At 44.5% G+C, this 13,801-nt stretch overlaps 1 protein-coding gene across 3 annotated transcripts in view; it reads left to right on the plus strand.

The window, feature by feature from the left end:
* Mcc (MCC regulator of Wnt signaling pathway) overlaps positions 1 to 13,801 on the plus strand; it is a 378,701-nt gene that overhangs the window by 193,689 nt on the left and 171,211 nt on the right. Inside the window, exon 1 of one of the 3 annotated variants that reach the window (XM_075968727.1) lies at positions 9,369 to 9,522. The exons of the other annotated variants lie outside the window; for them this stretch is intronic. Coding sequence (XP_075824842.1) covers positions 9,457 to 9,522 — 66 coding nt within the window. The 5' untranslated portion in view covers positions 9,369 to 9,456. Of the gene's footprint in view, positions 1 to 9,368; positions 9,523 to 13,801 lie in introns of those variants that run through there. 3 annotated transcript variants of the gene reach the window in all.

The following is a 13,801-nucleotide window of genomic DNA, read 5'->3' on the forward strand; positions in this document are numbered from 1 at the left end:
TCCTAGATTTAGAGAACCTTTGCTGATGGCTCCCTTTTCAGGATACTGTATGAGGACTATTGTGTGATTATGGCCCTGCCTATATAGTATTGCCCCTGCAGCTCTATATTCGCCAGGAGTTGTCAGCTGCTCCAGGGCAGGGAGTGCATCCTAACAGAGTTTTCCAGTGTCCAACACCTTCTTTTCACAAACTGTTGAGGAGAAAAGTAGAAAGAAAGGGCTCTGTATTAGACAGCACATAGGACCAGGTGAAGAAAGCTTACAGGGAACATCACCAAGTTTCTTCTTCCTCCTCCTCCTCTGCCTCAGCTTTTGTGTATCTCAGTGACCTACAAGGTCCCTGAGGACTTGGGGGCCCTGCAGTTACGCCTCTGCCTTCCCATTCAGAGGATGGAGTCAGCGAGATGTCTACAGAGCACCCTGGAACTTAATAAATTCACCCCAGAACTCACAAGCTGTAGCAGGAGGGTGTTTTCCCAGCCGTACCCACAAGAGTGATGAGACCGCTTTACAGAATAAATGAAAAGCTGGCAACTGGAGCCCACAGGCGACATCCCTCCTTAGGATTCATCTGCTTGGCTCACAGCCGCGGCCTGTATCCGTAGAGCCGCCTCCTCTGCACTTTTCAGATGCCTGACTGAGCCACTTACCAGAGGGTTTCTGGGCTTTCCTGATCTCCCTCAAGTCACGTTCATCCCATCCCCAAACTCACTCTCTCTCTCTCTCTCTCTCTCTCTCTCTCTCTCTCTCTCTCTCTCTCTCTCTCTCTGTGTGTGTGTGTGTGTGTGTGTGTGTGTGTGTGTGTGTGTGTGTCTTATCTGGAAACTATTGCTGAATTCCCTTAGGACTCACAAAATCCCATCGCTTCCCCCACTCTACTGGGCAGGGCCAGGGCTTCGCTTTACATCATCCCTTTCCTGCTCATCAAATAGAGACTTCACTTCTCATGAGAGCTTGCTTTTGGAAGAATGTGCTTTTCAATTTACCCATTAAACTAATATGCCAGTGGGTGAGGGTTTGTGTGCAGCAAGTCTGTGTTCTCGGGCCCAGCATGTGACATTGCATTTTAGCTGCCGATGGAGTCTGAAAGCTCCTAGGATCTTGGTTTGCTGACAGTCTGGAAATTCTGGCTGAATATTATTTTCTTTGCATTGTTTATCGAATGTTCTGCCAGTAAACCATCTTCTATTATTAAATTGAAATTTCTGTCTTTTCTACCAAGACTTGGTTCTCTTTTGTTCGGTATCTTTCCCCTGGGAAATGCATGGGATCAGGATCTTATCTCAAAAAGCCTTTTAAACAAGATCTTTCCAAACCTCTGAAGTAACTCCTGTCCTCCTTGGCCTCTGTGTCACATTAAGCCCAAACATCTAGACATTTTCTGATCCCATTAGATGGTGATTACACTGTTGGCCCCTTATTCCTGGTGACACCCCCCCCCCCATTTTCAAGTGACAGTGGCTGTGATTGAATGGGTTTAAATTGCATCTGTAGGAATTCTTTGTGACTTAAATCCCTTTGGATTTTCCTTTATGTGGGGGGGGGGAGGAAGACATAAGGGAGGAAATACAAGGCTGGGGTTTTGTGAGGCATTTTTTCCTATAACCGAGATAAGCTGCATAGACCTGGACAGGCTGCTGAGCAAGAGCATAGCTTCCCAGCCCCTCACTAGGATTCCAAATCTCCCATCACCTGGTGGAACTTTTCTTGTTGCCTCTACACCCTTGATTATTGCAAACAGATTGCCACAGGGGCTCAACTCTAACCCCATCACGCTTTGTGTCTGACCAGTTGGATTGCCGATGTCTTGTGGAGATTTAAGTGTTCAGATGGGTAACAACAATACAGTAGATGACTGGGAGAAAGCAAAGATGAGGCTTCTTTGGTTTGTTCCTCAAGGGTGGGGTTGAGTTGAGCCTCCACTGGGATGGGGGTACTACTTTATATGAGGATTGAAGAAGAACGAGCTATGCAGAGTGTTTTCTTTAGGTTTGGGTGTGTGTTTCAGACTTACATTGACTTATCAATTTTAATTTGTTTGTATTTGTGGCCAGCATTTGGTGGGCAAAGAACAGAGCCGGGGTTTTCTGACAGATTTATTATTTTAGTGATTGTCTTTCAAGTGTATTTGAGTGTGTGTCTCTGCTGATGGGAATCTAGAGATGCGGACTTTGTGGAGGGTACTGGAGAACAACGTGGCTGTCCTAACCTTAGGGATCTTCTTAATGTTAGCTGTCTTTACTTCCAGCATCCATGGGGAGACGTCGGTAGCCCAGCTGAGTAAAATCTCTTCTCTATGAGGAGAGGAAAAGTGAATTCACGCTAGTTGTGTTTCCTTTTAGAGTCTGACATTTTCTCTCGCAGACTACGTAAATTCTCAGTCACAAGAGATATTCCGAGTAACCAAATGTCATATTTAGAAATGTTATTTAAAGGTTTTCTTTTTAAGCTGGGACTTCTGAAGTTTTGAGATATATAAGTTGAACTTCACAGCACATGCTAAACACATTCTTGTTCTAATTCCAGAGATTCGTATCAAGTATTAGATAATCCAGAGTATTTCCTTCAGTTGTTCAAAGGGAAACAACAGAAAGACCAAAACAGATTGTATTTATTCCTGCTGGCTTTAGTGTGTAGGTCTATGAGTAAATTATACTCAACTATTTAGAATATATGTACGTGTGTGTATTTCTTGAAAGTGTAGATGACCGCCCCATGTTTCACGTGTATTACTAATTAAGACCAGCCTTGTATTTCCATTACGTAGTTGTTTGAGGGTGAGAAAAGCATGTTCCCACTAAGAAATTAATTTACTAGGTAAGCCATATCTATTAGAACCAATCATTTAGATTTAGATAAGTTGAGCATTTCCATATGTTCTTTCCAGTGCAATACTTAATCACGTATTTGCAAGCTGTTTCTGCTTGTACTGGAGAAGCAACCCTGGCACTGGGTACCGTTGCCAGGTAGGTGTTGACTTGCAATGGATTCTGATCACTGCATGGCACCATGGACAAAGTCCCCAGCACACCAGCTCGGAGCTGGGTGGATGGGAGAAACAGAAAAGCTCCAGTTAAAGCCGAAGCCAGCAAGAGTGGAACAAAGTGTCAAAGGTTGTCGTGCATGTTGGGGGATCAGTCCCAGAAAAGGGTAATAAACAGGGAAAAGAAAAAGGCATTAGGTGTAGTTTATCAGGGGAAACTTTCATTTTCCAGTTACTCGATTTGTTTTCTTTCCTGTGGAGGAATTCATGGGTATGGTATTGAGTCGTTTCCTTCCACCTAAAGCACCAGTCTACAGGTGGGCTTGGGAGCCGAGCTTCTGGCCATTCCACATCCACACAGTAATGGGGGATGTTTTCTGCTTTCAAGTGTTCTCAAATATCCCTCTCTGAAGGTGTCTGCTCTCTTAGGCACTGAGGGCAACAACAGTTTGGAGGGGGAAAAGAGCCACAGGTCCTGTTGTGGTTGGGATATTTTGTTCCTAAGGGTAAGGTGTTAAAAGATTTGGTCCTCAGTGTGTCAGGGTCAAGATGGGATGGACCTTTAAGATATAGGAGCTGGTGGGGCTCGATGAGCAGGCCTTTGGTGATATGAAGTTCACACAGGACCTTGAGTTAGTTTCCAGGAAAAGGTCATTACACAGAGAAAGGCTGACTGTTCTGGAGCCACCAGAGATTTCTCTCTGGCACTGTGCTGACCCCTCCCCCCCCCCACGCATTTCTGCTGTTACGGCGTCATCGCCATGACATCGGCACTGACTTGGTTGCGTGCTTTGAACCTGCAGAACCAGAAGTTTTAAACAAGCCTTTTAAAAATGATTACCTAGCTTCAGGTATTTTGTTTCAGTAACAGAAAACCAACTAATAAAAACATTGTGATTCAGAGTTCATATTTTGTCTAATGCGTCCTGTCCCATCCCAATTCAAAGCTTCCGGTGTCCATAGTTTTCAAACTCACTGTGTCCGTGCTTCTCTGGGATTTAGGGAAGGTGGTTACCTTGATAGGATGATAATCTTTTGTTGTTGTTGTTTGTTTATTTTGTTTTTTTGAGACAGGATCTTTGTAGTTTTGGAGTCTGTCCTGGAACTTGCTCTGTAGACCAGGTTGGCCTCAAACTCAGAGATCCACCTGGCTCTGCCTCCTGAGTGCTAGAATTAAAGGCGTGTGCCACCACCACCTGAGAGTGTGCCACCACTGTCCGGCAAGGATGATACTCTTAATGTATGTCAAGAATTAAAAGAGAGACCAGGAACCTCGGTGTCTTTTTCTCACTAAATGTCAATTTCCCCTTGTCCCTCTATGTTGGGGCACACAATCTCTATAATATGAACTTTTTGTGCTTCTGTGAGATTAGGTTGTTTTTCTTGGTATCTCCTCTGCAGTTCTTTGTCAGAACTGAATACGTTAGACCAAGAATCATTGTGTCTACTTTATCTTTCCAAAACTTCTTGAAATAAGTCCTTAACTGTCTTTCCCCCCATTCTCTTGCTCTTACCTATTCCTGCCACCCCACCACTCTTGGAAAGGGGAAGTGGTTATGTGGTCAACTGCCATGTTTAGTCATAGCCCAGCATTTTCACACTCAGGAAAAAGTCTACAAGTACTTGAGTTTTCCTACAGTATTTTCTATAATGGAAATTCTGTTATTGCTATGCCAGAAAAGCTATTTCTAAATAATTTCTGAACAATACATAGATCAACAAAGTAGGGCACACCCCCAAAAAGAGGCAGAGTGGTGTTCTGGAGGAGCAGTGCAGTAGGGTAGAACAAGGGTGTCCTGTTACCTAACCCCCATGCTCTGAGTCAAATTAACCCCCCTCAAGACCCGATGTCTTATTCTGTGAGTTCGAATCAGTCTGTCTTCTTTCTCCTTCCCTCCATCTCTCTCTCTCTCTCTCTCTCTCTCTCTCTCTCTCTCTCTCTCTCTCTCTTAAAAGAAGAAATGATTATTATGTAGTCAATTCTGGTATCAAATTTAGTCACATACCAGTAGGTTCTTCTTGGGTTTATATTCTAGTGTCATGACCGAGTGTACAAAACGCAGGTTATTGCTGCACACAACTGAAGGACGAGAGCTTGTGTAAAATCTGCATACGTATTGCTCCAGAATCTTGAGTCTGGACCTGGACATTTTCAGTCCTGTAGAAGAGGTGTTTTTTACCACATTTGTGGAACAGAACATGGTGTGCACTCGGTTGTCAGCCCTCTGGCCATGAAGCTTTGGTTCTGGGCTTGCGTTCTAGTCAATTCTCGTGTTTTATATACTTTTCTCCAGTAATTAGTGTGAAGTCAGTGGATTAAAGTGTCCAGATCTCTGTCAGACAGTTTGGAAGCCTAGCAGTTCTTGGCACTCGACCCTGGAGGAAAGGGAATTGTGATGTCTGTGCGCTCTCCGTCAAACCATCCTCACTGCTGGTAGTCCCGCTGATCTAACAAGTAAAACTAGAGGGCGTGTGTTGTTTGGTGTGACTAAACTGTATAAATGAGAGAGCAGAAATGATGGCCATTGTGATATGTACATCCCGTTGACTTGAGAAGTCTGGACTAGTTCAGCCCTCACGCATAGCCTTATATACAAATTCCACACCCCTCATAGGATGCTCTGTCTAATACAGGGTGAATCCTGTTAGTTGAAAGTGTAGAAACATTCTTCAAAGAAGTTTTCAAAACAAACAAGGAGGTCAGCCTATAGAAGTCTAGGGGTGATCTTCATGGACTGGGTATAGTATTGAGGCCGCCTTGTTCTCTTTTTCTATGTGTTAGTCCCATTAAGTTCCCAATGCCAAGCCACTCAGTCTCCTGGGAGTAGGGGGATTGTGACTGTCTTGAGAGGCAGGAAACATCAGTCATTAGAAAGATGGAGCAGACTAATTACCGGAAGGAACATAGGAGCATTCTGCCACCTGCGTTGTGACCAAGTGAAGATTCAACTTAGGAATTGAGAGATGTGGGAACTTGAAAAGTAGGCAGGGAGGGGCCTTGGAGGGATAATATGTAAGTGACCAGGTGAGATTTGTCTGGAGTCTCAATCTGCGCTCTACATAGAGAACCAGTCATGCACAACTGCATTGGAGCTCAGGAACCAGGCAGGACCCGGGGGGACATTGTCTTCCCAGATCCTTGGATTCCACCAGAGAGAACTTGCCTGTTGGCCGACCGTGCTGACTGAGCACCTCAGGCTTAGCGTCCATCTCCACCAGCCGTTTTCCTGAGGTGTTTGCCACAGATGTGTTACGTTTTCATGTATCAGACTGTAAGTCCCATCAGGGCTTTATTACCCAGGTACCTTTATAGTCATGACTGAGTCCACATCCTGCGTCCAGAGCTCATGGTCCCACGAATCCAGGAGCTGGTGCAGGTAGGTCTGTAAGTCAGGGATCTTGAACTGAGGACACCTATGAAGAAGAGAACGTCCATTGCACTCCCCAGACAAGAGGGGCTATAGCACAGGACTCTGAAGTTTTCCCTTTGCTATCTGGGGGTTCTACAACTCCCCCTAACCAGCTGGCCTCTGAAATGCCTCGTAGTCTTCACAGCAGTCCCATAACAGACTTTTTCCTGGGGCTACAAAACACATTTTTATAAAAATCTCTCTCTCTCTCTTTTTTTTTTTTACGTTAGTTATAAACTGACTGGCCCATTAGCTTACATTAGCCCATAATTCTTGTCTGAGTTAGCCACGTGGCAAGGTACCTTTTTCGGCAAGGCAGTTACATCTTGCTTCCTCTGCTGCTGGGTCACGATTGCAGACTGAGCTTTCCTATTCCCAGAATTCTCGTGTTCTCATCACCTTGCCTCTACTTCCTGCCTGGTTATCCCGCCTATACTTCCTGTTTCTTGTTCTTAACATAGAAACAAATAATGCTGGTGTTGCTGCTTAAGCTAATAGTCTATGAGTGGAGCATCTTGGTTAAAAACAAAAATTAAAGACCCAGATGTGGGAGCATGCCTGTAATCTCAGCCTTTGGGAGGTAGAAGGGGGATCATGAGCTGGAGGCCAGCCTGGGCTCCATAGCAAGACTGTTCGCAGCGATAAAGAAACTCTCACCTTGCTCTGATTTATAAATATCAATATGTTGTATCGATGTTGCTTATCCTATAAGACAGAACCAAACTAGATGGTAAAGGGCAAGACGAGAAAGGAACAGGTAGATACGTAGTCATTTACACTTCCACAAAGGAGTACGATTACCTCAGCTCCAAAACGCTTGGTTTAAATTGCTTGGATGTTACTGAGTAAATTGGAAACATTCCTCTCCCTCATGCTATTTCCTCAGAGAGTGTTTTAAGTTCTAAACAAACGTTTCACAAACATGTAGAAATAGACTGTTGTTACATGGCAGCCATTGGCCTTCGTCCTCCATGCCCCGTCACTGCGAGGCTGGGACCAAGGCCTTGCACCTGCCGAGATGAGGTTGCCTGCTCCTTGCTTGCAGCTCCACACTGGGAACACAGCATCCAGGTTGGCTCTTTGGCTCCACTTAGAGCTCAGTGTTAATAACGGTGGCTTTGAAGATTTAAAACAAACAATGGCAAAATCATGAGGCAGCTTCATGAGCAATATTTTTGTTTGTTTGGTTTGGTTTTGTTCTTTTTTTTTTTGATGGGGGCGGTTCAAGACAGGGACTTGTGTAACTATGGCTGTCCTAGAACTTATTATATAGACCAGGTTGTCCTCAGAGATCTGCCTGCCTCTGCCTCCAGAGTGCTGGGATTTTAAAGGCGTGTGCATCATGTCTGGCCCCAAGACTTGCTTTAAGGTTTGCAGATTTTATTTATTTAGCAGCTATCCTAGAATTCTTTGAAGTATGAAGATGGCTTCTCATGATATATGTTTAATTCCTGAATAGGAAATAGGGGCAAAGACTGGAGTGAAATATGCAAAAATGCTAAGAATCTGTACATGGCTTTTCGCTACTTAATGGTTTTTTCATGATGGAAGCAGAAGAATTAAATTTTCCACAAACATTGCTGTCATCCAAAAAGGAAAAAGAAAGAAAAAGAGAAAAAGGAAAAAAGTTTGAAAAACCCTGCAGTGTGATTTGGGAATGTCTGTGTCTTTAGACGGCAAGAGGCATTGAAACCTAAGCTGGCATTTTACTGTATATTTTGTTCTTAATAACCCGGTGCCTGTGACCCAACTTCCTCAACCACGCAGCACCTGTTTTCTGAGTTTGTGAGGCTGAGTGTGCTATCCTGATGGCTGCTGTCACATAGACTGAGTTCCTCAAGTGGTTCTCAGTTTTATCTGTCAGTGTGTATGTGAAGGTTATGTGGGAGCTAGCATGGCTTCAGCGTGTGCGTGGAGGTCAGAGCCAACTTCGTCAGTGTGTCAGCTGTGATTCTGAGCGAAGGGATGGCCCCTCTGAGTGGTCTGATTTCAAAAGGCAAGTGGCAAAAGTCGTTTTACCATGTCGTCTCTCTGGAGGAGCAGTCAGACCCAGCTGCAGTGAAGACAAGCTTCTGCAGGCTCTGCGTCTCCTCATGTATTCCCATCATGCAAAGGGTGAGCAGCGAGGGAGACACCAGTGTGCTGTGCTGTTAGAGGACACCCGCCTTCGCCAGCTCATTTACCCTTCCTCCTTTGGTACCTATAGGTACTACTGAATATTTGAAGTTCTCAAGAGCTAAATTCCATTCAAGTATATACCGCTCATTCGCTTTTAGATGTTCCTATTACTTCAGCAGAAGAAACTAAGTCCCTTGCATGGCCAAGTCAGATTTAATTCTCAAGTAAAATGATATCCCTCCATGTGTTTGGTTATTGGAATCTAAGTAACAGGAGGCAGGTAATTCATTTAGAGGTGGATACTTCTTTGATTTATTGCCGCGGGTACTGTAATTATACCTTTTAAAGAACCCACGAAATGGGTGGGAGGATGAGGAGAGCATGGGTTGTTCTCTGGGTTGGTTTCCTTTCTCAGTGGAGTCCATTTTTGCTTCGAATGTTATATGGCACCTTTTACAGTGGGAGGAGACTCATCTGCTCCTGAACATTCCAGAAGTGTGGAGCAGAGCCTACGAGCAGGACAGGAGTTAAGTTGGGCTTTTTTAGGAAGCTCTGTGGTATCCAGCCCAGTACAGTGTAACTGTACCAACCTTTGTTCTGCCTCCTCTCACAGGGAATTTCTGTCTTCTTCATGTATCTTCAGTCAGTCAACTTTGTTCATCGTTTGCTCTAGACCTGCAGCTATATTTAGTGCCTGGTGTTTTCTTGCATATCCCAGAATCCACGCACAAGTACCTTGTTATGAACAAGGCTGGGTGTGGCCTCGTGTTTCCTTGAGGAAATGGGCAGGAAGAAGGAGTCCTGTTTTAACTCAGCGTGTTTTCTATATTTAATACCTGCACTCAATATGGCTTTCTGGTGCGCTCTTCTACTGGAAGTTGGAAACTTGGAGGATCTTGGTTGTGTCAGAGGCCGATCTAGGGGAGCCTATCTTGGCGCCCTAACATGTCCTTCAACTCTGATCTGATGCAGACTTGCTCCATCCAGGAGCATCTTGCAAAGGAAGGCACGGTAAGCTGGACCTTTTGCTGCTATAGCAGTGCCGCACGGACATCCGCCTTCTTGACTGGATGGTCGCATTTGATGTCATTCAAATGTATTCTTAGGAGATTTCAGACTTAGCAATGTAAGTCAGTGTGGAGGAGTCCTTCCAAAGCTGAATGTTCAAAGCGACTGTGGTCAAAGTAGAGCTTTATTTAGAGATCGTTTTTTGTTTGTTTGTTTATTTGTCATTTTTGTTTGTTTCCATTGGAACAGTCTACTCTATAGTACAATTTGAGTATCTTGTGTCCTTAAAGGAACAATTAGACCATTTAGGTATCTCTTAAGTGTGCGTGTACATGTGCAAGCCTGTGTGTGCACGTGTGTGTATACATGTCTCATTTGTCTGGAGCCTGCTGATTGGGCTGGGCTATCTGGCCACAGAGTCCATGGATCTGCCTGTCTTTGCCTCCCAAATGTGTACCACGATGCCTGGTATGGAAAGCACTTTATCCTGGTCCCCATATGTTATTTTTCCTGAACTGTCTGGCACAAAATTTCTGAAAGTGGAGAAGTACCATTACATTCAGTGAGTCAAATATTTAGCTCCAGATTCTTTCCGGTGTCAATTAAAATGACGTTTAGTTTTAACTGCATTAATGACAAATGGTTCAGAATATCACCCCCCACACACACACACTCACAGTGCCAGAGAGCAGTTTGTGTCTCCCCACCTCTCTCTCCCCCCTCTGTAGCAGGTTTCTATATGAGGCCTCACGCCTAGTAAGCAAACATACCGACCTCACCAAGCGCCATCCCTAGCCTGAGAACTTCTAATCTTGCATGTACATTTAGGTTTCCTCTCTCCATCCTGTGAATTCTTTCCTGTTTCACAGCAGCGGGTGTTTAGATGAGGAGAATTGGTTCTGACGGTCAGAGCCCTGCTAGGCCATCTCTGAGAGTAACAGAATTTTACGATGGTTAAAATTGGATTTGTAATCTAGGGATTTGGAGCAGCCAAATATAACATAGATGATTGGGGATGGATTTGGCACTAATTTTCAAATAAATATTACTTCAAAAATACATGTGCCTTTCCATCCAAAAGTAGCAGACCCTGCTTCTGACATCCGTCTGGATGAGGGTGGTGGTGGAAGGAGACAGGAGACTGAAAGAGGAAAGGAAGGTGGAAGGCTAGCTGGCATCTTCTCAACTTAGATGTCACAGAGAAATGTCCATTTCATTCCTCGCATCAGTTCCTGGGTTCTCCCTTAGGATAATTTAGAACTTAAAACAGGATTTCAGAGGATCTGACAATGATGGAGAGAGATGGCCATTGCTTTCACACTTGTGACAGATGCAGGTAGCATGATGGTCTCATTCTTCTCTTCGCAATGCGCCGTGCATCCTAGCCTAAGAGAGACACCTGAGGGCATTTTGGGTGTGTGGCTAGTTATTGAAAATGATTATAGGAAGACATGAACGTATCTCAGTAGTTTCCCCCAATGTGGATGTCTTCAGCATTCGCTCCTCATACAGTGTTACATGTATGTACCAACCAGTACAACTTACCAGGTCCCCAAATAATGTGTTTCAAAGAAGCCTGTTTGCTCTGCTCTGCTGCTCTCCATAAAGTAGAGGGATCAGGACCACTCATTTCCCCCCTCCGAGGCAAACCCTACCCAGCAATGTTACAGATACTTTTCATAAAATCAGTGTTTAGGCCAATCAATAACAATACAGAAGCTTTCTAATCGCTCTCTTGTACGGGCTGTTAGAAGCAGAAAGCCACTATGAATCCAATCACTGTTTAGAGTGAGGGCTGTTTCACATAGAGCATATACAGCATGCTGTTTGACAGCCTTTTACAAACTGATCATGACCCTTTCTTTTTTTAATTCTTCGAGACAGGGTTTATTTATTTATTTTTGTAGTTCTGGCTCTCTGAGAACTCACTATGTATATCAGGCTGGCACAGGTAGATCTCAGAGATCCATCTACCTGTGCCTCCTGAGTGCTGGAATTAAAGGAGTGCGTGACCACCGCCTCCCAGCTGGATTCAGACTATCAAAAACGAAATGAAATTGACAGAATTATCAGTCTGAAGATGCATAGTCTCCCACAAGAACCACTGCTCTTCTGAGGAACATCGTCTCATGGCATTACTGCAGAGTTCAGATTGCCTTGCACACTGACAAAATTAATGTTAGAGGGGCAGATCCTGCCAGCTCTCACATCCCGGCACCCTTCCAGTGCCTGCAGGTCTCAGGTCCTGGCAGGTCTCCGGTGTCAAGGGAGTTAGGTCTGTATTGGTGATGGAGGAAGAGGAAGACTTAGAAATGAATGTGGGGTTTCCCACACCTCTGGCACTTGTGCCAAGGTGACCACCACTGAGAATATCAGGGAGCCCTTCAGCCCTGGAGTCAAGAGGAAGTCTCAAGACCACCAGGGAAGGACTTTTTCCACAAATTGGTGGAAGTGGAGAGACACTGTGGTAGTGACGCATGCTCTGCCCACAACCACCATGGAGAGTCCCCTGTGCTTTGAAAAGGAGCACAAAATTCTGCCTCTTGTACAACTTGCCGAGAAACTGTTTCAAGGTGTGCAGGCACAAGAAGTACAGTCGTGGAACACTCACACACTCCCGTGGGCATCTCCAGGTTCTGCAGGTTTGTCTGGTCTGTGCTAGCTCCAACTCTCCCCTTTTCTCTTTAGGCTCCTCCTCTCCCTTCTCTGCAGGAGAGTTCTTAGGCTCTGGTTCTGGAATAGTGGGTTTGGCAAACAACATTGTAGATCTGTTTGTTCTGTGGCTCTTCCTGACCTAATTTTTATGACTTTTCATGTTTCTTTCAGCCCTTCTTTTGGGCAGTGATGGCCTTGGTGGTGTGTTTAGCCACAGGAATGTGGCTGCGTGAGGCTTTGATCTGTTCAGCCTGGTTCGTGGTCTCACACTCTTCCTATATTACTCGCCAACTCTAGCATAAGGTTGTCTCCTTAATTTTAGCAGTAAGTTTACTGAGTACCTACTGTGTGCTGGATGCCATAGGCTTTACATTCCTCATTTTGTTTAATCTCCTTGCCAACTGTCTCTGGTGGACATGGAAATGGATTTACTGCATTGCAGCCGAAACTCTCTGCCTGGCGATTTTCCTCTTCTGTGGCCACTTCTAAGGATTTGAATATGCCAAACTAGCTACATACAGTCTAAGCCCAAAAATAGAGGCTCACTTTGTAAGCTTTAGCTACCCCAAGTTCTGCCTCCCCTCCTTGCTGGATACTTTAATACTATCTATTTTATAGCTGTGAAGTTAAGAAATTTACCGAGGTCACCTAGGGGAATGGTAGAGCTTGGCTTTGAGCCCAGAGCATCTGGCTCCAGGCCCGACTTGGAGTTTTGGGGGGTTTGTTTTGTTTTTCCCTGAAGATCTGTATGGATGTTTTCCCTTACAAAAATGTTACTTATATTTAATTTATAATTCTATAGTCTTTAGCTCACAAATCAGTCCCTCCTTGCTTTAATAGCATTTCAAAGTATCTTCCATTCGAGTTAAAGGGTTTTTAAGTATTGATACCTTGAACATGTGTATATACCCGTGCATGAATCTGAAGTTGAATGCTGATGTACGGACCCTCTGGATAAGCGGACAGACCCTGCAGCCTCTCCTGTAGGGAGTTTATGGAAATGGAATGCTCCGTTTGGAGGTACCTGGAAGCTGACTGACTTGGTCGAGTGTATGGCACGTTTGTCCAACCTTGGTTGTTGTGTGCTAGTATCTGCCCATCTAGTTCTGGAACATGGATCCTAAAGTCAGTTCTGTAGGCTCCATGATCCTAACACTGGAGGACATAATGCAGTCATATAAAGTTAACTGGATTGAATAAAACGTACTAATACAAGTCAGCAAAAGATTCTGGGTCACCCCATCACTTCTAGTATATGGAAATGTCTTTCGGTTTTTTTAATATTTTATTATTTGTAATTGTGTGTGTGTGTGTGTGTGGCTGTAAATGGATATGTTCATGTGATTGCAGGTGCCTCGGAGGCCAGAGGCTGGATCACCTAGGGCTTGAGTTCCAGGCAGTTGTGTGCTGCCTGACATGGGTCCTCGGCTGCACTTGCTCTTAACTTCTAAGCCATTTCTCTGATCCTATGTCTTTTATTCTTGGGTTTTGTTTGTTTGTTTCTGCTTTTTCCCCCTCAGAGTTTGGAAAGTTTAATGCTGGAAGTGATGCTTTTTATTTTTGCTTGTTAGAATCCCATTAAGGCGAAAGCTAGCAAATCATATAAACGTTCTGTGCTTGAAGTTGT

Source organism: Microtus pennsylvanicus, chromosome 4 (genome assembly GCF_037038515.1).
Source record: "Microtus pennsylvanicus isolate mMicPen1 chromosome 4, mMicPen1.hap1, whole genome shotgun sequence".
In the NCBI taxonomy this organism is placed as follows: Eukaryota; Metazoa; Chordata; class Mammalia; order Rodentia; family Cricetidae; genus Microtus; species Microtus pennsylvanicus.